The sequence below is a fragment of the Mytilus californianus genome, unplaced genomic scaffold (genome assembly GCF_021869535.1).
Source record: "Mytilus californianus isolate M0D057914Y unplaced genomic scaffold, xbMytCali1.0.p SCAF_3, whole genome shotgun sequence".
NCBI lineage: Eukaryota > Metazoa > Mollusca > Bivalvia > Mytilida > Mytilidae > Mytilus > Mytilus californianus.
This window is the reverse complement of record NW_026262679.1, coordinates 117,013,453-117,039,907: the sequence shown is the minus strand read 5'-3', so window position 1 is coordinate 117,039,907 and position 26,455 is coordinate 117,013,453. Positions and strand designations below refer to the sequence as shown.

The 26,455-nt window shown below is 31.9% G+C and overlaps 3 protein-coding genes across 7 annotated transcripts in view; 2 read left to right on the top strand and 1 right to left on the bottom strand.

Moving 5' to 3' along the window:
* Positions 1-5,879, bottom strand: part of LOC127735929 (LIM domain-binding protein 2-like) — a 43,099-nt gene extending 37,220 nt beyond the window's left edge. Inside the window, exon 1 of the mRNA XM_052246374.1 lies at positions 5,775-5,879. The gene's annotated coding sequence lies outside the window, so the exon portion shown is untranslated. The remainder of the gene's footprint in view (positions 1-5,774) is intronic.
* LOC127735930 (uncharacterized) overlaps positions 1-25,015 on the top strand; it is a 502,702-nt gene extending 477,687 nt beyond the window's left edge. For 2 of the 4 annotated variants that reach the window (XR_007998658.1, XR_007998657.1), the window contains exon 8: positions 23,804-25,015. The gene's annotated coding sequence lies outside the window, so the exon portion shown is untranslated. The remainder of the gene's footprint in view (positions 1-23,803) is intronic. The other 2 variants (XR_007998661.1, XR_007998659.1) reach the window with 1 other exon arrangement.
* LOC127735919 (uncharacterized) overlaps positions 6,090-26,455 on the top strand; it is a 100,483-nt gene continuing 80,117 nt past the window's right edge. The window contains exons 1-7 of one of the 2 annotated variants that reach the window (XR_007998656.1): positions 6,090-6,187; positions 10,383-10,574; positions 12,437-12,510; positions 12,929-14,366; positions 16,699-17,657; positions 18,446-18,663; positions 20,679-23,774. Coding sequence is in view for 1 of the 2 variants with exons in the window: in XM_052246359.1 (XP_052102319.1) it covers positions 10,418-10,574; positions 12,437-12,510; positions 12,929-14,366; positions 16,699-17,657; positions 18,446-18,663; positions 20,679-20,748 (2,916 nt within the window). In the remaining variant the exon portion in view is untranslated. Of the gene's footprint in view, positions 6,188-10,382; positions 10,575-12,436; positions 12,511-12,928; positions 14,367-16,698; positions 17,658-18,445; positions 18,664-20,678; positions 25,016-26,455 lie in introns of those variants that run through there. The other variant, XM_052246359.1, reaches the window with a different exon arrangement.

The following is a 26,455-nucleotide window of genomic DNA, read 5'->3' as shown; positions in this document are numbered from 1 at the left end:
ATAGACCATGACTGAGGGGGCGAGGAAAAATAATCTCCATGGAAATGAGATATGCCAATGCTTATACAACTGCATACCAAATATCATTGACCTACTACTAGTGGTTCCCCATAAACTGACCTGATCACAAACTAATACATGTAAACTAAGCAAAGTTTCAAAGTCAATAGACCTTGACTTAGGGGGTGGGGCCAAATAATCTCCATGGTAATGAGATGTGCCAATGCTAATACAACTGCATACCAAATATCATTGACCTACCACTAGTGGTTCACCATGAACTAGACCTAATCACAAACTAATACATTGTTGACGCCGCTGCCGCCGCCGGAAACAGCATACCTATGTCTCACATTTTGACTCCATCAAGGCGAGACAAAAAGCATGCGACGTTTTACATGGTGAATATACTTTTTCTGCAGGTGAATATGCTGTTTTATTCAAAATCCAATTCATATAGGAAAACCTACTACAGTAAAGTTCTATCAATATGGAATTAACATGTATATATTTCTAGATTCTACCATTTCATTGATTGATGTTGATAAACACCACTTTCAGCACTTTTGGCTACGTTACGCATGTACATGTATATCGAAGCCGTCATTTTTTTTTTTATGTTGAGGAAGGTGGAGTGTCCTGAGAGAACCATCCACCATCAGCTGGAAAACTGACAATCTAGACAATAAAGATGGGAGTCAAACACACCTGTCACTTGCCAGTTTCAAACTCACAACCTCAGTGTTGACAGGCTAGTGATACAGTAGATGAACTACTAAGACCACTCAGTCACCGAGGCCCCTACCACTACATTGAGTGTAATAATGAAAGAGTGGAGAAATTTTGCATTGCACAAGATTTGGTTGTGGAATCTGTTAACCTTTCTCTTATGATTTTTAGTGACACTTTTTCTTTTTTTTTTCAATGATCTGCAAAAAATACACATGTAATTTTGAAAAGTTACTTAATGAATCTAAGATGTACATGTATGAAGCAATATCCATTATACATGAACAATGAAAGCAGATCAATTACTGATCAATGAAGAATATGAAAATTAATATTGTGCTTAAATTCAACTTTTCAGTTATTGAAAACAATGAAAGAAAATCAATGTGAAAATGGAAGACTTTCAATTCCAAAGAAACATTTAAGTTGTTGATTATTTTCATATTTTAAGAACCTTACAGGACAAGAATGAAAGTCACATTTATTCCAGCACAAACGGTTACTTGTGATGATGTGTCAATAACAAATCTATTTTAAATTTCAACATGCAATTGCATTGACAAATGTATATTTAAAATTTTTTTAACATTAATTTAAACATATAAAAAGAAATCACTAAGTATTTTGTGTTATATCCATAATAGAAATAGTGCTTTCCTAACTCTAAAGGTGTTGCCTGTTGTGCTCAGCTTGCACTCTTAGTAAAAACTTTAAAATGTATCCTGACATTTTCAAAGTTTTTTAAAATGAATAAAGTGGCAGGAAAAATATAATGAAATAAGTGACAAAAAAGACAAATGGCAAAATAGCAAATAGAAAAATATTTTCTTTAGGTGGCAAAACTTGGACCAGAACATGAATTGAAAAAAACTGAACTGAACACTGCTAAAAAGACTTGAAAAATATATATTTTGAAAAAAGATGGGAGGATATGAAATTATGAATACAATTACAACACCCACTAATGATGATTAGGAAAAGTTGATAAATTCAAGCAAGGATATCAAATAAACAAAAAGATGGTTCTGTTGTATTTTTAAAAGTTCATGTATAATCATAATTATTAAGATATTTTTGACATTCAGAAAAGTTTGGGCCACTGTCCGATTTGACATGACTGTGAAAAAGGTGTTATTAAGACTTGAGACTACGTTCAATGTCATGTACAGATGTACATGTACACTCTTCAAGCTTAACCACAAGTCCTACAGCATTTGCTTGCAAAATTGCTTTCAGACTTGTAAAATTCTTCCTTACAAGCCAACAGAATCCAACTGAAATTTTCCAAAAATTGAGCTTCAGGCTTGTGGACTCAAAACTTAATCATGAAGGCTGCATGTATACACCATAATATTATGTAACACCATACTATTTCATGCAAATTTGTATTTATCTGATTACCAAATAGTTTCATGAAAAAAATGCACACTGCGTCCTCTTTCAGGTAATAAATATGTAGCTTCATCAGTCAGGGGAATTACTTAAATGAGTGATGAAGAAATCACTGATTCAAGTAACATTTTCCCAGAAATGTTGGAAGTAAGAGTTGTCTTTCTTTAATAATCACCTATTTAAGTAGTACAAATAAATCACTATACCATGTATACTAAGTGATTTAATTTTATTGTAGCTTTAAATATACAATACTAATGATCCAGGGACTAATTATGTTGCTAAATTATCAGAACCAACTCTGAACATCTGTGTTTAAAAGATGACCGGTCATGTCAGGTGATGACCTTGTACTGAATCTGGGATTACTTGAAAATCACTTGTTTGAGTATCATACTCTAATTTCTTAAAAAAAAAATCACTTCTTTATGTGTTATTATTTTAATTACTCCCACTAATTACAACACCCTGAACAGAGAAATTTTGGTCGCGAACAGTAAATTTTTATTACATAATCTGTAAAATGAAACCTTGAATTTTACAGGAAAAATACTCCCACTGCTGGGAAAAATCTTTTGAATGTATAAAATCATTATGTAAAGCTTCATTATAGCATTTTTTTCCACAAATATGGAATTTTCAGATGAACGATTGCATCAAAAGCAAAAACCTTGCTACTTGAAAGACGCAAAAGAATAATTTTTTTCAATTTTATTAATAATTAGATATAATCTAAAACTGTATGTTAAAAATTTTGGTAAAACTACAAAATCACAGAATTTCTAGTTTGCTACTTAAATGAGTGATTAATAAATCACTTGTTTCAGTAATTCAGTAATTCCCCTGACTGTTCATATTACTTTTATAAACAGATATTCATCTGAATTCTCCTGCATGTTCTGGGTTAACCGTTATGATGGTAATAAATCAAGAACTTGTACATTAAAATATGAAAGAGGGTGACGGGTGTATTATGATCTATTATAGCACATATAAAATGTGCACCAGTTTACAAAAATGTATATATACCTAGCCTACATACACCTTATCACTTTTTGTCCGCCATTACCATTGATTACTGGACATCACACAGGTTCCCATAAAATTTTGACGCCATAATACAAAATATCTGATGCCACAATGGAAAAGTTATTGTTGTATAACGTCAATAGTTCAAGCGGGACAGATTCGCGGGTCAGCCGGGAATACAATACAATACAATATTTTTATTTTTCCAAACTAAAGGGCCCATTAAGAGCATAACATTAATAACAACATGTTATAAGCGATAAGGTGTATTGTAATTTGTAGGTAAAAAAGAAAAACACAAACAAACAAAATTCTAGAATCCAGCTGAGCTAATGAGGAGATGTTACAAAGCCCATGACAAATGTTAATGTGTGTTTGTTACTGATTCTCTGTGATTGCATCCCTTACTTTCCTGAAACTACATTTAGATATATATGGAATATTTATTTAGAGATAAGGGAAAAGTCATTATTTATCAGCTGAGGGGGTTGGTTCATTTTAGGGGGGGTCACTACCAAAAATATCATACAGCTGGGGGGGTTGCCATCAAAAATTTTATTTGACTGGGGGGGGTCACACAATGAAAGTTTTTATGTCTGATAAGCATATAAATTGTTGACAATATTGAAGTGAGTGTGCAATCTTTTAAATAATTTCTGTCATTATTAAATCTTTGGTCATGTACAGTGAGTAATAGAAGGCTGCCTAATTTCTCAAGGGTAGTGAATCTGGTGACTCCTTATCACAGTCATCTGTTATGGTTCATTGTCCCATGGAACTATTATATTCAATATAATAGTTCCATGATTATCCATAGGACAAGAAGGATGTGAAAGTTTACAATCCGACTTATCTCAAGATTAACAACTGTATAAAACATTTGTCTCTAGTTTTGACCACAGGAAACAATGAGTTTTAAAAGTTTCTGAACATGTGTATTACAACTTTCTGAAGTGTTCAAATCATTTTGATGCGATTTCTTAGGATAGATATAGGACTGTAAAAGGTGTGTACGTTCTAAAATCATTTGTAAATATGTGTAATTATTTTATGAAATTATTTCAAAGATATCGAATAATAAAAAGAATTTTTAATGTTCAAATCGAGGGACCTTGTTGGGCAGCATGGCATTCACACACACAAAACAATACACATCGGATTTCGTAAAACATTTTCACATTGAAATAAAATATTGAATGTTCATATAGTTATTAACCTACATATATATATTTCTTTATCGCAAATAAATCATGTACATATTTGATCCAGGAAGGACTAGAACCATACAATTATAGTAATATTTGTAATGTGTTATTTTCAGTTGCACTTCCAAATGTGGGATTGAAATAAAAAAATAACTATATGATGAGAAAATTAAAATCCAAAAAACATTTACAAAACTTCAAAATTTTAATAAAGACATTAAAAGAATTTAGCCATGTTTTCTCTTTTTTTTTTTTAATGTTTTTTCATTCACAAATAATTCTGTGTCAGACAGTAAATTTAAATTTATTCGAATTCATAACAGAGGGAAATTCATTATTGAAAGGTTATATATAATATTGTAGAATTATAGGTTGCATTCAAATAAATTGGAACAAAGAATTTTCTGTTTTTTTTTCTTTTTACGTCATTCCATTCATTTATAATAGCACATGCTCATGTATATAAACAAATTTGGCTAATTGTGCCTTTAAAAGCTTAACGTTTTAAGAATTAGCAGTTTCAAAATCAGGGACAATCTGTATTAAGGTATGACTTCATTCTGTTCATAAAGGTTCAAGTCAAAAAGCAATATATATTTGTTTTCATTTAAATGCTTATTTTGTCAATTTTTCTTCTTGCATGTGTCAGCTATTCATATTCGAAAGAAAGAAAAAAACAAAAGAAGAAAAACTCTATAGTATACTCAGGGTTTTCTCAAAGAAGAATACAACTGAAAAATGTTTTCTAAAATCAGTTGCATCAGCTTCAAAATAAAGAATATGGAAGGTCATGATGAAACATCAAGGCATTATAATATTTACAGAATATCACTTACTAATGACTGCTAACCAGACAAAGTAAATTATCTTTATCAAATTAATTAGTTCAAGCTACTTATACATGTTATATAAAATAACAGAATTATAGTGTAGAATTATAGTGTAGAATGTATTATGAAATATCAGTTCAAAATCAAAGAAAATGAGTACTGCAATCAAGGAAAACCCCTTTATGTCGTATTCTGTTACGGATAGTGTCAATGTCCACATACTTCTCATAGCTATTTTTCAAGTCAATTCCTGCAACTTTTTAAATTGTAGCTTGCAGTCATCATCTTCTCCCAACTGTTAATCGATAGAGATTTTTGTTTGGTAGGGGGGAGGGGGTCAAACTTTTGAAACTATGTTCTCAGGGGGGGGGGGTCATTATGTGGTTCATAAGAATCATGGGGGGGTTGCCAACAAAACCTTTTAATGTGAAAAATTTGAACCGACCCCCTCAGCTGATAAATAATGACCATTCCCTAATCTCATAACCATGTCGCTGCCAGGTGCTCTTCAGTATTGCACATTTTTTGCGTTATATGGACTTTCAAATTATTAACGATTGTCAAAAACATAAAGAAGTGGATCTTTTACCTGCTATGCAAAATATCTGTACTAATTTACGTGAATGAAGTTAATTAATATCATTGATTTTTAAAGACAATGCAAATGAAACTTCTTTATGTTGACATTTTTAATGGTGCATGATGGGAGTAGTATTCTTAATTGCAGTAAAGTGTTCATTTACAAAATTGTAATGCAGAGGACGATTAAGTATATTACCCATTGTTGACAAGAAAATCCATAAGATAAAAGATTTAAATATAGTCATTTCAAATAATTAGACATATAAATTGAAGTTAAAATTAAAAAATAACCTTCAATGTTTTGAGAGAATTTAAAGTATCACTTTAGTATAGAAACTGAAACTATGCAAACCACAGAAAGTTCTACAAAATTAATCACAATGTGAAAACAAGTTAATATCTTCAATGCAAATTGAAATGGTAAAGCTATGACTGTATATTTGTTCCGCATAATACATGTTCCACATGGAATAAATTAGTATATTACAAAAGTTCCTGAGAACTAAAGTTACATGATATTTATTCCCTCTTTATAAAAAAAATTTCCTGCAACATGAAGATAAAGCCCCTTAAGATTTGTTCCTAGACAGAGTTCTTGAAAAGTGGTGGTCCGAAGGTTTTGACCATCAAAATTTTTGAAGGACTGTCACAATTTTGGTATTTTGCAATAGAAATAATAGTGAGGATCAGCAGATTTTTTTTTTCTAGGACGACCAGGAAATTTTTTTTTTCAAGATCTCTGCCTAGAAAGACTCTTAAATAATACAATAGAGTGATTTTTAAAGGTCAAATAAAAGAAACATGTATATCATGTGATTGTTTACACCTGAGTGTAACCAAACAGAGATTATATACATGTACATGTATATGACTGTATAAATACACCTAATCGCTATTTATTCCATTCCGGATAAGTTCTAAAATTACACAACTTTTTCATCCAGTTGAAGCTATCTGGGACCCTGTTTAAACAATGCACCATGCATGATACTTTTTAATGAGACCTGTTTAAAACATCGTAAATACTTCAAACACAATATTTTTTTGACTATAATTTGAGTTTGGAAAAAGTGGATCATAATCTATCAAAGTTTCCTATTGATCGCTTTCTAAATTTTTCCCTCCCTCAGCTCGTTACTAATGACCTTTGTTTGCGGCCTGTTGACCCAAACAGGAAGTTGTCTAAATGACTGTTTTTTCCGGATTGGACTAAATAGCGATAAGGTGTATAGTAAAAACTTAACAAAAATCAGATTGGTTTTAAAGAAAATAGTTGCACTATATATCAGTAATTGATCATTATAAACAACAAAATAAAAAGGTATTTGCAGCTTTCATCGATCTTTAAAAAGCCTTTGATATAGTTTGGCGAATACATGTAGGAGTCTTTAGTCTTTAGAAGTGTCAACTTGACACTATAATCTCTCTGTATTTTCAATCACTCTGGTAATTTTATGTCACTATTGTATAAAACTCATTAGTACATTTGTATTTATGATGTGGCACTGCAGAGAAAAATAAATAAATAAATAATTAAAAAAAAAAAAAAAAAAAAAAAAGTGAATAAATAATTAACCCTTATAAAACCTTAACTGTCTATTTTGTGAACCTTCCAGTATCTTTAATAAAGACCCCTAACAAATGTTGAATATCTTCTATGTGATGTTTGTAATTTTCATTGTGATTGTTTTATAAACTTTTGATACATGATATTCCAAATAGAATTTTTAGAATTGTTTATTCAATGTATACTGACTCAGTATGTAGAATCAAGTTCTCAAATGGACTTAGTTCAGCATTTTTATCTGAGCGAGGAGTAAAACAAGGAGATGTACTGAGCCCTGTACTTCTTAATTAATATATTATGACCTCACTAATGCTTTAATCAATTGTAATTCTGATCCAGTTGTAATTAGCATACATGTGAACCTCCCGACAGGAGTACAATAATCCCGTTTTCAGGGGTCTCCTCCCGATCTCCCATTGAAGAGAGAAAAATCCCGTGTATGAAATATTTCATGAATGAAAAATTCCAGCCCAACATATCTGGTGTAACTGACATTACCTGAAGTTATATTTTACCTGTAAATCAATTAACATGCATAATTATATGGCTTCACTTGTCAGCTTGGGTGTCAAACATACTGGTCATCAACGATTTTTACCTCAGGCTAACTGCCGTTGTGTAATAAAAACTTTGTGTATTTAAAAATAATTGAAATGAATTTTGGGTTACTTCCCTTGATTTATCCTGTTTTAAGTTATTTTCCTTTAAATTATGTAAATTTAAAAAAAAATATAAATAAAATATAAATTGAACAAATAATCATAAAAGGATGGTAATTAAATGATTTAAAATGTCTTAGGACAAATAGAAAAATAATAATTTGACAATTATTTGAGGGTTCTATACTTCCTTTTAAGGCTTAAATTGAAATTTATATAATAACTATGACCTTTTGAGGTTTGAATGTGTTTCTTAACATGCAAAAAAGATCTATTTACAGATAAACAAATGTTCTGAACGCAGTGATTGTTCCAAAGAATAATGATAAAAAAGATATAAAATTAAGAATTTAAAGAACATTCTACAAAAAAAAGAATGTTAGATTGAACTTGTTGAATAAAGATAGAGAAAATTTATAAGTACAAGGGTACTATAAACATAATACATTCGGATGGAAAGTTGAAGAAAAAACACTTTAAAAGACGATTTCTACAGCACACAGTTACATTTTCGACAAAATTTATGTCGATTAAAAACCTGATCTGAGTCCTAATCTCCTGACCAAAATATCCCAATCTCCTGATCTGAGTTTCACAGTCCATCACATGTATGAATTGGGGACTTTTCTTTAAATATTCTTCTATATGCAGATGATATTGTTTTATTGTCTCAAAGTAAAAAAGGACTACAAACCAGTCTTAATGCTTTATATGATTATTGTGACTGTTGAACTACAAGTTAACACAGATAAGTCCAAAGTTATTGTATTTAATTCAAATGGTAAAACTTTTTTGGACGAATTTACTTATAATGATTCTTGAATTGAAACTGTGAGTCATTATTCTTATTTAGGTATTGTAATAAAATGTAATGGTAATTTCAATTTAGCCATTAATACTCTTATGGAAAAGGCAAGAAAATTAAAGCCTATTTCAAAATAAAGAAAACTGTTGGTCTGAATAATCCATGTAGACTACTTGAAAAATTGTTTGATACATTAATATCACCTATACTTATGTACTGTTGTGAAATTTGGGGCGTTGACTCATCCTTAAGGGACTCTGAACCCTTTGAAAAACTACACATTAAATTTATCAAAGAAGCACTTGGTGTTCATTGCAAGGCTTCAAATGATGCTTGTCGTGCTGAGCTTGGTTGAATTCCACTCAAAAGTAAAATTGTATTTTCAAGCATAAATTTTTCAGAGCATATACTTTCATCAGAAAATACACTTGTAAATCAAATTTTCTGTGCAACAAGGTTTTCAAACCCCTGGATAAAAAAAACCAAATGCAGTTTACAAAAATTAGGATATTCATATCTTGTAGAAAAAAGTTGTTTAACAAAGCAGCACTTGGGACAAGTAAAACAAAGAATTTATGATCAGTGCTTGCAAAATAAAAATACAAACATACAGGAATCTTCTAAACTCAGTTTCTTTCGTCAAGTCTACAAAATGGGTCAAAGACCATCATATGTTGATTCACTAAACAATTTGAATGATAGAGCAGCAATATGCAAAATACGCATAAGTGCACATTCTTTAATGATTGAAAGGGGAAGACATCTTAACATTCTTAGAGAGGAAAGATACTGTTCTGTCTGTAAAAATGGGGAAATTGAAGATGAACAACATTTCTTATTACAATGTAATAGATTTACCTCAAAACCAGAAATATTAGAAAATAAAATAAATGTTATATTTAAAATACAGCATAACATTACCACTGATGAAAAAATATCTCTATTGGTTAACAATAGCTCAGCATTATTACTTAGACATTTTTCTAGTTTCCAGACAATAACTTGTGGAACGGTGTATGGAATATAAATTCAAATCATATAACCAATTCTAAGTTCTTTGACTACAGTTATTCTGTGTCAGAAACCTATCATGTGTCAAATATTTAATTACAATCCAAATTCAGACCTGTATCAAGCGCGAATATTGTGTCCATTTTTGCCCCAACTGTTCAGGGTTGGACCTCTGCGGTCGTATTCAGCTGCACTTGGCGAAGCAATTTATTTTTCCTTAATATTAATCTCAAATTATTTGGTTAGGCAGAGTTGATGTCTTTATATAAAAAAAATGAAGGTGTTAATGGTTGTATAACCATCAAAAGACAGTTATGTATTAGATAGACAAGAAAACTTGCATTATTTTTTTATTTCGACTAAATACAACACAGAAAAGTCTCATTCTAATTATATATAACTTAAACTGAACTTTCCTACCTCAAAACTGACCAAAAATAATTATCATTTGACTAAACTGAACTGCACATACCCATCTCAAAACTGAAAAAAATCTCATTAAATCAACTGTTTTGCCTTAAAAATGAGAAAAAAAACAGTCTTGTATGATACTATACATACTTTTTTTTTCAGCTTTGACATGCTATGATATAGATGAATAATGTGCCATGGCAGGAGTAAGAGTTTCACAGATTTCTCGTGACCTGGATGGCGAAGATCTGAAGATATACTTTAGCAACACAAAACATGCTGGTGGAAAAATAGACAAGATTTACTTCCCTTTACTCAACAATGATGCAGTCATATTTTTCCGAGATCAAGAAGGTACTTTGTTTTAAACTGATTTGATCTATGACCATGATTACCTTCTGTTACTACATATCTTTAGAAGGAGGAAATTCATATACAATTTTTTGAAAATTATAAGCAAATGAGTAATATACCCAAATTAAAAGGTTTATACATGTAATAAAAGGTTATATTGAAGAACTTTATTAATGTGTAAACTTGGCATACTCACTCATAATTGAATACACTCCTCAAGGTTGTGGTGAAGGCCAATTTTACACAATAGTAAAGGTCTTTATTCAGATTGTGATTGGGTTGACTCAGTTTACACCTAAAAATAAAACCTTTATCACTTATAATTTCAATAATATGTACTAAACAATACAGATATATTTTGCTTCTGTAGGATAATCTTACTGGTGAAAACAATGAAATGGGATTATACATATATATGTAAACCTTTTAGTTGACATGATCATATATGACATTGATGAGGCTCAACAATTTAACAAAACTTTGGAATTATTTTGAATAACAAATATTTTCAACTGGTCTTTTGAAAAGTAAAAGTGGAATGATTTTGTGAACCTGCATGTAAATCAATAATTTTTCTGTTTGTACAGTTGATATATTTCACTGAATATATATTTTGTTTGTAATTGCATTTTAGGACCAAAGGCCCTTGCACTAATTAATTGATGTCAAAATTACTCTTTTCTTGCAAATTAAAGATTTTGTTGTTGCATTTATGTTCTATTATTTCCTCACTGTGTTTTAAAATTACATGTATGTGATGTCAGTTTAGAATACTACATGTATGTTATGTCAGTTAAGAAAACTACATGTATGGTATGCCAGTTAAGAAAACTACATGTATGTGATGTCAGTTTAGAATACTACATGTATGTTATGTCAGTTAAGAAAACTACATGTATGGTATGCCAGTTAAGAAAACTACATGTATGTGATGCCAGTTAAGAAAACTACATATATGTTATGTCATTTAAGAAAACTACATTTATGTTATGTCAGTTAAGAAAAGTACATGTATGGTATGCCAGTTAAGAAAAGTACTTGTATGTTATGCCAGTTAAGAAAAGTACATGTATGATACATGTATGTCAGTTAAGAAAAATGCATTTATGTAATGCCAGTTAAGGATGTACTTAGGTCAGGTTTAGGAATGTTTGTTAAATGTTTGGACTCCTTGGTTTTTTTGCCTACGATACAGGGTAAAATATTTTGCCCCATAACACCCATTTTTCTTTTCATATAAGACTTCAATAGCTCATAAAAGGTTATTTACCAAATTTTAAGCAGATCCTAGATTTCTTTTCTTTCGATTTGAGACCCAAATAATACCAATGCAAATATAAGGTAAAAGTCTGAGTTAGCCTTTTCCCCCCATTTTTTTAAAATTAGATATCTCGAAAAGGATCTCCATAACCTGTCTGATTTATTATATCAATTTTAAATTCTAGATTCACCTAAGTACATCCTTAAGAAAACTATATGTATGTAATGCCAGTTTAGAAAATTACATTGTACATGTATGTAATGCTAGTTAAGAAAATTACATGTATGTACAATGATGTAATACCAGCAGTTAAAAAAAAATACATGTATGTAATGCCAGTTAAGGGAAATACATGTACATGTATGTAATGCCAGTTAAGAAAAATACATGTATGTAATGCCAGTTCAGAAAAATACATATTTGTAATGCCAGTTAAGAAAAATACATGTATGTAATGCCAGTTCAGAAAAATACATGTATGTAATGCTAGTTTAGAAAACTACATGAATGTAAAGCCAGTTAAGAAAAATACATGTATGTAATGCCATTTTATTTGTCTTTGTCAGTCTACATGTAAATGACATATTTTAACACATTTCAGTTGTTGACTTACTTCTATCCAGAGATCACAACATTGATGGGCATGATGTACATGTTGTCAGAACAGATCCAATGGTAAATATTTTATATGTAGCTGAAAGGAATGGATAAAATGTATTTATTTATGACACAAAATCCCTTTAAAGCAGTTGACAAAACCCAAAGCTAAGGAACATCACTTTGATTGCTGTTCTGCATTTAAAAGTCACATTGTTTCATACATGGATCAAATGCTAAAATCTCAAATCAAGTGTGAATAACATAAAGAATTTAAATTTGTTTGGTATTAAAATAAGTGGCTGTAGTATGATTCTTAATTTTCTAATAATCCACTACAGGACAAAATATCAACACATTTTCAGACAAGTTTTCAACATAGGACATGGGTAAATGATATAAGTGATTCTCATTGTCAGTTCTTAACCTCCCACCTAACCAAAATTATGTTATGGAATAGCAAGGTAGAATTAAGACATTTGATATAATTTTACAGATATTCTCAGAAATATCAGCCAAACTCAATCCAGAAATATCATCTTTAGTAGCAGTATCCAATAGAATCAAAGATCGTTTAGAATATGTCATTGAGGTACAATTGGAAGAAAACCCAGAAGATCACTGTATAGAGTTGATTGGAAACATTTTTCAGATTGAACTGGCATGGAATGCTATTAACCATTCTCTCAAAACACAACGTAAAATCCATTCAAAAATTTACCAAAGGCAAGAATCTAAGGATGGAGACAGAGAAAGGTCAAAATCAAGGACAGATGAAGATAATGATGCTAGAGAGTCTAGTTTTACAGTAAGTCATGATTCTCTGTCACACAAGTTTAGAGAAAGGACACCTGGGAAAACAGCAAGAAATGTGTCCCAAGAAATTCCTTTTAGTAACCTTGATTCTGACCCTTATACATCACATGGTTATCAGAAACGGTCTACAGCTAGATTTGTAGAGGAATCTGCAAATAGGAGACCAATTTCATCCCACAAGAAGGGATCAGTGTTAAAGGAAGTTGACAATGTGCCAAGTTATTCATCGTCACATTATGACTCCAATCATACAGATCCTGAGGTAAGACCAAAGACTGGCACCATTACTCAGCCAAACCAAACAGATAATGATAGTACAATTCCAAAATTATCCTGTTTTGACCAGTTAGAACCTGATTTATCTGGTACATTGAAAAGGAGTGATAGAACACAGTCACATCACCTGAAGTCATTGAGTTCAAATCCTGACTACATAAATGTACATCCCTCAGATTCAATAACTGTACTTGGTAGTGAGACATATCAAGTTACTGAGCCAAAAATTCATATAACCAACATCGGTGACATATCTGATGACACAGATGAAGATGAAGTTCAGAAGATTTTCAAAAGTTCTAAAGGGTCATCTGATAGTGAAAGGTCTCGACAGGCCAATGACACATTCAGAGAATTCTCCACTACCAGTCCACAGAGAAGTTTTCCTGAGGAGAAACCAACAGGGAACCAGTCTCTGTTTTCTACTGATTTTTCTCTATCCTCTTACCAAGAATTTACTGTAGGAAATCTTAAAGTTGTTGTGACGCTCCAAAACATAACTGCAGTTGAAACAGATGGATTAGTGAATGCAGCAAATGGGAGTTTATATAATGGTGCTGGGGTTGCAGGCGCCATCTCTAAAGCTGCTGGTTATCGTCTAGAAACAGAGTGTGAAGACTTCATCAAAAATCATGGGAATATGGGTACATCACAGGTGATGCATACAAGTGCTGGAGGTCGATTGAAGGTCCGCCATATTCTACATGCTGTTGGCCCAATCTGGTTGGAACAAAGACAAGAGAGATGTACTTATGAATTGATACAGACTTACATGAATTGTTTTGAGTATGCTGATTCTAAACTAAAGATATCATCTGTCAGCGTTCCTTGTATAAGCTCAGGTAAGTATGGAACACAAAGAAAAATGTCAATTGTATTGTAAGCTGCTGTAAAAGTGTGCAATAAAAAAAGGGCATAATACATAAAGCATCTAAACATGTATAGAAAGGTCACCATATATAGGGACCAGATAAAAACTTCCCATATATATATAAGAGAGGTGACCTGTTGTTCTAGATCTGTCCAATATAATTTCTGGTAGTTCCTAAACATGTAATTTTTTATATATTATGTTTTCAGTATGAATAAAAGGAGATACATGGTTTATTTAAATGAAACAGCAATCCAACAACAAAAATAAACCAAAAAAAGGGATACAGTGTTTATAAAATTTTCCTGTTACTTTATTGCATGCTGTATAATTTTATATCTTAATGTATATTTTGTACCTTTTTGATATTAAATCAGACCTGCCAACTATCCCGATTTATGGAGGATAACCCCATGAGAGGTCACAGGCACTTGTCTCTGAATAAAAAATCCTATAAACCATTATACCTTAATATAACACAAGGTACTTAACTCGCATTTTTGAAAAATATCACACGGTCACAAAATTCCGTTATCAATTTAAATTTACAACATAACAAGTTTATATGGGACTGACAACCGAGAAATCGAAATATAACTGAATTTCGAGACCGGGTGACATTTTTCAAAAATGGGAGTTAAGTACCTTGTGTTATATTAAGGTATATAGGAACTTTTTTTCTGAGACAAGTGCCTGTGTTAGAGATGTTGACCTGAATTTTGAAATTCTTTATTTAATAAACTTAACACCTCAAAACAGGCATTCAAATGAGTTTAAGGGGTATTTAAGCATATATATGTAGGACTCTAAAGTGCGATGGGGACGCTAAAGTGCGATGGTCACGCTAAAGTGCGATGGTATACGCTAAAGTGCGATGCCTCCATACGCTAAAGTCCGATGGTCCGCGAAAGTATAGTCGTAAGAAACGTAGTTTGATTATGACGTTAACAGTCGTTTAAACAAACTAAAAATGAACACGGCGGAAGATAAATTAAGTTAAACCAAATATCAATGACTTATTAATAATTAATTTAAACCTAACTGTGCTTTGTCGGCTGAAGCAAATGTGTGTTGTTTTTTACGAGTGCTGGAAGAATGACTTGTGTCCTGCAGTTGACCATTTTACTATATAGATACAAAATAGTATACGCTTAGGTATCCTGTATCCTGCTTCTATTGGAAGCGAACGGATACATTTGATTTGTTTTATACGTTGCTGTTTACTTTGCGATCCCCGTTAAGATATTGTCGATTTTATTGAAAAGTAACATCGGTAAAATAAAGGTACATGTTTTCAAGCGTAAATTATAAACTGTCGGCTAAAACATAGTTTGTACATTGTAGGAAAATGAAACATGTATGTGTACTCGCTACGAAAAAGGAGAAAGCTAGCTCGGCGAATTTCGCCTTTCGCTCGCATTTAGATTAAAGCTTGTACAAATAAATGTTACTGATATTCCGACAATGATCGAATTTTGTATTTGTAATTTACAAAGACGACTGTAAGGGGAGGTGTTCAGGTTATTGATAGACTGTGTGAACGGCAAGCTACACCAATTATCCAAGAATTTAACATGTTTAATACGCCCGAATTATTAAAAGATCATTTACAGGAAATATAGTATTTTGTGACATCTAAATTGCCTTTTTAGCAATTATTACGTGGTCCGTCTTCTAAATTTAGAAACAATCACTTAAGCCTACCGGTAAATTATAAATTAAAGCCTGTCACATACGTTATACCTGAGCATACTAGCTTTTGAAAAAAGACTATTTTTTAACATCCATGTACTTTACCGTTTTAAGCCCTCGAACGTTACCCTATTGGTCCATCGCACTTTATCTTGATATACCACCGTACTTTAGCAAACAAACAACCATCGCACTTTAGCGTGATTCACCATCGTACTTTAGCGTAGATCATCGCACTTTAGCGTGACCATCGCACTTTAGAGTACCATCGCACTTTAGAGTCCTACATATATACTCATTCAAACAATATAGTAGTAGATTAAGAACACTTATGACAATATAAGAGGAGCATTAGTTCCTCTTGCACTTTAAATCCCCCATGGCGATTTTGAAAAGTTGGCAGGTATGCTAAATACATGCATTTTAGTATATTTTCAGGTTTTTGTCAATGAAACAGCAACCCAACAACAAGAATATTCAAAAGAAAGGGATACTGTGTATATAAAATTTTCCTGGTACTTTATTGCATGATGTATATTTTAATATTGTATCTTAAGGTATATTTTGTACCTTTTTACATACTAAATACATGCATTTTGGTATATTTTCAGGTATATTTGGTGCCCCTTTGGATACCTCAGTTCAGTGCTTTTTAGATGCAGTTTTGTTATATTATGACAAGAACAAGTCCAATGTGAGGCAAAACTTGAGAGAAATTCACATGGTAAACAATGATGAGGATGCTGTGGTTACAACAATTGTTATTATACATTCTCTTCTGGAAGGAGGAGTACCAATAGCCGTACAGACAGCAAAGGTCAAGTTTTTAGAACTGAAGAAGAAGGTGGATATAAGTAATCCAAGGTACTATTCTCATACAGACGATTGGGGTCCTCAGACCCTACCTGTCCAGGGTAATAGTTTACGACGAACTTCATCAATGGACCGGAACTCTGCAAGATCTAAATCAGACAGACATGAATTCAAAACATCAGGTTATAATCCAAGTAATGTTAATTCTTCTGCTGTGCCAAAGTTTTCTTCCCCAAGAACGACCAATAGTAAGACATCTGGTATTGGTACTAAATCGTCTGGGAAGTCTCCACTTCTAAAACAAACTCTGACAAACCCCTCCTCACTGAGACCAAAGACAGCACCAAGTAAAATCAAAGACTCAAGGTTAAGGACCGATGAGAGTGGACAGAACAGTGATTACAAGTTAACAAGTGATTTAAGAATGAATGGAGATTTTGATGGAACAGCTAGTCTCCCAGCACATCTAGTTTATCAAAATCATATTGAAGAATGCCCTATCTGTTACGAGAGAATGAAAAATCCCAAAACTCTGGACAAATGTGGACATTCATTCTGTCAGAAGTGTGTTGACAGACATTTTGCCAATGGGAAACCTGTTTGTCCAACCTGTGGTACTCTGTATGGCATTGTCAAGGGAGATCAGCCATTAGCGTCAATGACATATAAGATAGACAGATTGTTGAAGATACCAGGTTATGAGGATAGTGATGGAGCCATTGTTATTCAGTATGATGTTCCAGCAGGGGTCCAAATGGTAAGGTTTATATTTGAATCACATTTGTCACTTTTTAAACAGTTATTTCAAGACACAAGTCAAATGGTGAAGGAAATTAGGGTGATTGAGTGAAACTGGTTCTAAATAACACTCAAGCACTCTATATACAAAATTTATGTTAAAATTAGTCTGAGTTGAATTTTATGAGTGACAGTAAAAAGGTGACATCAGATGTTTTCTCAATATAAAAAATAAATTTTCATCATTTGTTTAAAACTATGAAATTGAATAGAGTTGGTAACACTTATATCATTCCAATCTATCTATAAAGCTGCCTTAGAAAATCACTGTAAGTTGGTGAGGTATTGGTTTCTCCTAGATGTTTATACATTGTATGACATTGCCATCAACAGTTTTTTGTTTAAAGCCTGCAAAACATGAAAGCACTTCACAGATATCTCCTAAATAACATACTAGGACATTAAATCATACTTTAAAAAATTATGCTATTTATAAAAATGTAATTATGAAATCAAGATGAAATATGAATGAACTATGAACCCCTAATAAACTCTCCAACAGTGAATGATCCTCATATATCCCTACTGCAAGGGAAATAGATGTATATATCATTTTTTCAATGTAAATGAATGCCTCATACATTGCCATAAATTCAACTTTTTAATGAGCAACACTTCTTCTCACATCAACATTTGTTTTACATTTTCAATTGTCAATGTGTATGAATGCCTCATTCATTGTCATAAATTCAACTTTTTAATGGACAACACTTCTTCACACATCAAAATTTCTTCTTAATTTTCTAGAGAAATCATCCAACTCCAGGAAAAAGATACAAAGCCTTAAAGAGGACGGCTTATTTACCAAATAACAGTGAGGGAAAGCAGGTCTACAAACTTCTAAAGAGAGCATTTGATAACAAATTGATCTTTACCATTGGAGCATCACGGACAACAGGGAAGGAAGATGTTTTAACCTGGAATGATATCCACCACAAAACCAATGTGGATGGAGGACCAACCAAGTAAGTTATATCCACCATACAACCAATGTGGATGGGGGACCAACCAAGTAAGTTATATCCACCATCAAACTAGTGTTGTTTGTAGATTAGGGACTAACACAGTAAGGGATAGCATTCATAACATTTGGGACAAAATAGGTAAAAGTAATCAAATATGAAAGGACTATTTATTATGTCATTAAAGACAGTATGAGGTTGGGTACCCATTGGGATCAAGTTGGCAATGAACTTGTAAAACACAATTATTACAAAATTTACTAAATTTAAGCAAAACTCTTATCTCGATTCATCTCACAAGATACTTCAGAAGCACTTTCATTGAAATGGACTGTTTACTAATGAAAAAGAATTTTTAACTGTATTTACTAGGGATGGCAACGAGTAATCAAGCACTTGAGTACTCGCTAGGAAGATCAAGTACCTGATTTTCTGAGTTTTTATCATTTGAACTTTCCCTTTTATTGTAAGATGAAAATGGTCCACTGTTAAAGTTAGCAGCAAGAAAATCAGTATAATAAAACTTAAGTAAAAAATGCTCCCACCAAACTTGGCTGTCTGGATCTATTTCAATTATTGTTAAATAAAAAAAACCTTTAAATATACCCTGTGTGTCCAAAACGATCACATATTGCATAATGTCTGATAATTGGCAGTACCAGATAAATCTGTTCCTTCCAAGAGTACAAAAATAAACCCCCTCTGATGAGCTCACACAACTGATCACTAGACACTTTATAGGACTCTGATGAATTGTATGAAGTGATTGAAATTTCACCGTCTTTCTTGTGTAAATACCTTGATTGTTTATTTAACTGATTATTTATTTTGATTATTATTTGTATTGCTCATGATTTATTACTGAATTGATGTAAAGGCAACTAAAGAAAGAAAAAAAAAACACATATTATCTGAGTATTCAAGTGCTCACTATTATTGGAACAGAGTACTCAATTCCACAAAAAAAAACTGCCATCCTAAGTATTTACACAGTGTCATTGTTTATCTGCTACAAAGGAGAGGATGTACTGTTTTACCTCTTTCTGTCCTTCTATCTGTCTCTCCCTAACACATTGATGTAGTATTTTTCAAAGCAACTTTAAGTCAAGGCTTCTTGATGTACAAATGTATAGTGACACTGGACATTAAACAAGTAGAAATACAAGTCAAGGCTAGTCCTCTTGATGTACAAATGTATAGTGCCACTGGACATTAAACAAGTAGAAATACAAGTCAAGGCTTCTTGATGTACAAATGTATAGTGCCACTGGACATTAAACAAGTAGAAATGCAAGTCAAGGCTTCTTGATGTACAAATGTATAGTGCCACTGGACATTAAACAAGTAGAAATGCAAGTCAAGGCTTCTTGATGTACAAATGTATAGTGCCACTGGACATTAAACAAGTAGAAATACAAGTCAAGGCTTCTTGATGTACAAATGTATAGTGTCACTGGACATTAAACAATTAGAAGTACAAGTCAAGGCTTCTTGATGTACAAATGTATAGTGCCACTGGACATTAAACAAATAGAAATACAAGTCAAGGCTTCTTGATGTACAAATGTAAAGTGCCACTGAACATTAAACAATTAGAAATACAAGTCAAGGCTTCTTGATGTACAAATGTATAGTGCCACTGGACATTAAACAAATAGAAATACAAGTCAAGGCTTCTTGATGTACAAATGTATAGTGCCACTGGACATTAAACAAGTAACAGTTAGTCAACCAATCTTGATTTACTGTGCATGAATTGAATAGAATAGAATATCTTTTATTTCCATAAGAGGTACCCTCAAGGGGCAAAGTGCATATACATATATGACAATATAAAGTTACAATTACAAATACAATAAAGCAGAACAGCAAAACAGTATACTAAAGTTAAACATTATAAATATTGCTAACATTGTCACAGTGTTACATTTGACAAGTAACAATAAATCAATCACATCACATCAATATATGGCACCAAACTTTACCATGTGACATCTTGTTATTTCTGTTTTTTCCAGATTTGGCTATCCAGATTCTACTTATATGAACAGAGTTAGAGAAGAACTTGCAGCTAAAGGCATTGTATAATTATATTTTTCTGATTGACAGATTTTGTTATATATAATGTTATTTTGATTCCTGAACTCATTTGGTTATGGCAACTTCTTTAGATTTGAATTGATATGTATTATTAATCATCTGTATTGTGGATAGCATTTTTATGCCCTGTCTACAATAGTAATAGAGGGAATTGTGTTTTCCAGTCTGTGTGTCCATCCGTCCATTAGTATGTCTGTTAATTAATCCATTTGTCTTCAAGTTCTGTATCAGGTTTAAGTTTTGATAAAGGGTAGTTTGTGGTCACATCAAATTTAAATTTAGTACACATGTTCATTATAAAGTGAACCAATTAATATATATAGGAAAAAAGTAAAATAACAAAAATACCAAACTCCAAGGAAAATTCAATGCGGAAAGTCCCTTAACAAATGGCAAAATCAAAAGCTCAAACACATCAAACGAATGGAAAACAACTGTCATATTACCATACCTGTCAACCTATAACAATGAAATTGCAGGTGATGACCTGCAAAGAAGAATGAAATCTCAGGTCATAACGCGTACGAACTTTTTCGAGCTGAATTTCAGTATTTAGGGGACATTTTTCTTATAATTTATATCAAAGTGTCCAAAACATGTCCACATGGTTAAGTAATTTAAAACTGTACATATTATTATTTCATTGCACCTAGAGTCCATTGATAGATTTGTGTTCCTGTTCATATTCATTCCATGACATAAATGTGCCACTTTGTGTTTTCTTTACATACATTTTTTTTTTTATCTTTAGTTTTCTTTACATACGTTTGTGCAGCTTTTGAACAGTAAATCATAGCATTGGTTGATATTAGAGTATAATAAAATAAAGTTAAACAATTAAAGGAGGTATAGATGAAAAAAGTAATTTTCAAAATTTTTATTTTTTAATTCTTCTAAGGTAGAACAATAAGTAAAAGTATTATTCTGATATGTTTGTGCATTCAATTCATTTTAGATTTAATCTTTTTACAATAAAAAACCATAAGTTTAAGGAGTATATTGTATATTGACAAAAAAGGGGAAGTAACTTTGAAACTTTAAAACAACTTTGAAATACACAAATTATTTACGACCTAAAGCTAAGGTAATTGGTGTTAATTAACAGTGTGTTTGACACCAAAGCTGTCAAGTGAAGCCATGCACTGAAATGGGTCAATTGAGCTGAGTTTACATAGCTAGTTGAACTTCTTGTCCAGGAAGAATTACGAATTTGCCGGTATTTCATTGAAATCACTTTATATCTAATCAGTCTGAAGGCTAAGGAATCCGGGTGGAAACGGGTTATTTTTCGAATTCCCGGGTTATTTGGTCATCCGGCAGGTGTTCCGGGTGACCCCTCAGAATTGTAAAAATCTCGGGTCACACCCGCAGGATCCCAGTCAGTTGACAGGTAGTTCATTGAGCATGAAAATGTTATAGTTAATATTTTTGCTTTAATTTAGTTTAAAAGTTATAAAACCAATATGTTAAGTATTATTTATAACAGGAGTAGCATAAAATATTTTAGTCTTTTTTTTATGTGTTTCCTAGTGAAGAAACTTTGATCTGATAAAAATCAAAACAATAGTCATAGAGTTATTTGCTATCTGAAAATTATTGAGACAAAAATATATTACCATTATCATAAGAATATGACATGTCACAGTTTGGTTTAAATTCTGACATCTCATTATAACTGTCTGATATTAAGTGCTAAAAATGGTCCGTCCTGTGAGATTGTATTTCTAATAAAAGATCTGAATAAATAATTTGAGGAATTTTTCATGTATATTGTTATGTGTAGAGATATTTCTTATGCTATGTATTTTGTTATGTGTAGTTTACAAAGATGTTTTTTGTGCATATATTGTTATGTATAGTGTACATGTATTTCTTATGATATGTATATTGTTATGGTAACTTGTAAAGGCAGCATGTAAAAAACATTTATTTAAGTTGTAAGATTCATTGATGTATATAATTGTATTCAAATTTGGTATTTGGACCAGACACAATCTTTGTCTAGACTTTAACTCAGTCTTATCCATGTATTCTTTAGTGCTATAAAATCTTTTATGATTTCAAATAAAAAAACATATAATTTGCATTTCTTATAAAAGCTTAAAAAGGACAAGAGGTGATAAGGGTTAAATCTGCCTTATTTTTAACTGAAATATCCACTTTTGATTCAAGATTTCCATTTATGTCAGTTTTAAAGATAAGGTATTGCAAAGCCAAAAGCAAAAACAGGTAGTTTATGAATCATTTTGTTATAATAAATGTTCTTGTGACATCATGGCAAAAGCCCTTCTTTGTGTTTTTGTGAAAAATTCAATTTATGCTATCTTTTGAAACCCAATTTTGATGAATATTCATGATATTTGAAATTCCTTATGGTTTAAATTTTGTACAAACATATCAATTATGAATTGTGCAAAAATCATCTGATTTTGTCATACTTTGATTTTTATGCCTAATATGGCCCTTATCCCTCTCACCTATTTTTTCATTTATTTGTTTCATATTCTTCTCTCCAATCTGAAGGTAGACAGTTTGTCAGCTGAAAAAAAATTAGAAAAAATAAGAAGTTTCTGTTGACAGTGTTAGTGTTTATTGCAGAGAAGATCAAACTTCTGTTTTGGCCTCATATTTCTCTTAAGAATGCTATTTATAACACTATTTTCTGTAAGTTACCATAGATTGATTGCCTTATAATTATAACTTGAGGTCTAAATCCATGAAGGTTAGATTGTCTAAATCACAAATAATATTTTGTCTCGCTTTGACAGAGTCAAAAAGCGAGACATAGGTATGCTGTTTCTGGCAGCGGCGGCAGCGGCATCAACACTGTATTAGTTTGTGATTAGGTCTAGTTTATGGTGAACCACTAATGGTAGGTCAATGATATTTGGTATGCAGTTGTATTAACATTGGCACATCTCATTTCCATGGAGATTATTTGGCCCTGCCCTCTCTGTCATGGTCTATTGACTTTGAAATTTTTGCTAAGTTAACATGTATTTGTTTGTGATTAGGTCAGTTTATGGCGAACCACTAGTGGTAGGTCAATGACATTTGGTATGCAGTTGTATAAGCATTGGCACATATCATTTCCATGGAGAATATTTGGCCCTGCCCCCTCAGTCATGGTCTATTGACTTCAAAACTTTTGCTTAGTTTACATGTATTAGTTTGTGATTAGATTAGTTTAAGATGAACCGCTAATGTTAAGTCAATGATATTTGGTATGCAAATTTATTGGCATTTGAAAGTCTCTTTTCCATGGAGATTATATAGCCCCACCCCCTCATCATGTTTGTATTTTGGTTTGTTTAAAGCAACGACTTATAATAAGTTAATGGAATTTGGTATGCAGTTGTATTAGCATTGGTACATCTCATTTCCATGGAGATTGTTTAGCCATGTACCTTCAGTCATGGTTCATTGACTTTGAATATTTGCATAACTTACATGTCAAAGTATTGCTATTTTAATTTCAACATTTCCATTATCAAAATTACAAAAACGCAGACATACCTCTGTGTTAACAATTTATATAAAATTTATAGAAATCTAAAGAAAAAAGTATTAACATCAAAGGAACATTCCTAAATTGAGATATTTGTTCTGAATGTACTTAAACTTAATGCTACTTTGAAGAGCTGCAAATTATATATTTTTTTTTATCTATTACAAACTTCAAGGATTTTTTAGTTGCTTTTCTGTGTGAATTTGGCATAACATTTTTAGAACAGATACATATACATTGTACCTCTATTTGTGGAATAATAATTTTATTTTTAATTATTTTCAGATTTTTCATGCACATTTCTTTTATATTTTAAAGTTTTAATAGTTTTTAAGTTGGTTTTATTTATTAATGGTTTTCAGGTATGTTTATTTATTGACTTATCTTTAACTCATTCATAATAATGGCTTATTTTTCATAGGTTACATCTGAAATGATTAGATTGGGAACTATGTGCATCTCATCTTGCTGATTGAACTTAAAATAAGGATACTACATACCTTGCTCCCTCTGTCACTCTTGTATTTAACACAGTCTTTTCCCTCAGAAAACTACATATTTAAAATCCTAAAAAGTTTTGTTTTTAAATTTCAATTTCTTATATGAGAATGATTACCTAGCTTGATTAAAAAAAGTTGTTATTGTGTATGTATATAATGATCTATTTACATCTTTTAGAATGATATAGATGATGTATAGCCATCCAGTTGTTGATATTAATAAAGATTGTTATATGATAAAGCAAAAGTTTTGTAGTCTTTTATCATCATAGCTCCATTGGTCTTAAGAGTTACTATGAGCTGTCGCTTGATGTTTGTCATTGTTTGTTAACATGTACACAAATTTTCTTTAAAAGTCTTTGGTCAAATTGACAGTAAGAAAATTTTAAAAGCCAATGATGTCACTAACTAATCAACATACAAGGCCTCATTATTATAAATATGATATTGAGAAATTAAAGGAAAGTGGGTAGGGTAAAAATGTTGGGTAAAACGCATCAGGTAGAGACTAACCATCTGAGATAAAACTCCTACCGTGTCCTTAACAGGGCGATGCTCTGGACCCACTGGGTACTTCTGGCTTAATTCTCCAAGTGTAAGCCTAGTACTATTAATGTTTTACATTTGTCATCCACAAAAAAGGCATGATTCAGTGAACATTTTATTTTACATTGTTTAATTTTTATACGACCGCAAAATGCAGTCGTGTATTGGTATCACGTTGTCGTTGTCAGCATCATCCAGCAATATTCCGGACAATAATTTTAGTAAATGTTAATAGAAATCTATGAAATTTAAACACAAGGTTTATAACCTCAAAAGGAAGGTTGGGATTGATTTTGGGTGTTATAGTCCTAACAGTTTAGGAATTAGGGGCCAAAAAGGGGCCCAAATAAGCATTTTCTAGTTTCCAGACAATAACTTTTGGAACGGTGTATGGATCTCTCTGAAATTATACCACAAATTTCCATACCACAAAGGGATGATTTAGGATTGGCTTTGGGGGGTTATGGCTCAAACAGTTTAGGAATTAGGGGCAAAAAAGGGGGAAAAACAAGGGTTTCCTCGTTAATGGACAATTAAAAAAAAGTACAATGTTATGTTTGGATTACCTCCCTTACACTGCTTTAACATTATGTATAAAGAAATGTTGTATTGTCTTGAGGTGATTAGCTGTCCATTTATTTTTAGAAGTTACTATTTAAAAATGCTGATTAAGGAATATTGATTTTAGCCATGATTATGTACCGGGTATGTCATTTTCTATTTTAAGACTTTGATGATGTATTTAAATGGGTAATTATGGTTGCAAACTCCATTGGAAATTTGAATTGATTGATTGATTGATTGATTGTTGGTTGCTTAACGTCCAGTGGCAAATATTTCATGCATATTCAGGACGAGTACAAATTAACAATAAATACAATAGGTAGGTTCTGTAAAAGGGGCGTCCCGGATTAAGGTCGGAGAAATTTAGACTGCCACGGGAAATGAGGGTATATTGGATAGGAACAGAAATTTAGCCTTGCAACAGGTCACTTACGGACCCCTCAAAGGGTTGTTGCAAGGGTTCTTAACGTGCAAAGAGCGCGGCATTCTCTTTACACGAGGCATCGGATTTAACGTCCCCATTCTGACCGGACGTGGCTGCAAATTTGTACATCCCTCACAGCCAAACGGACGCCCC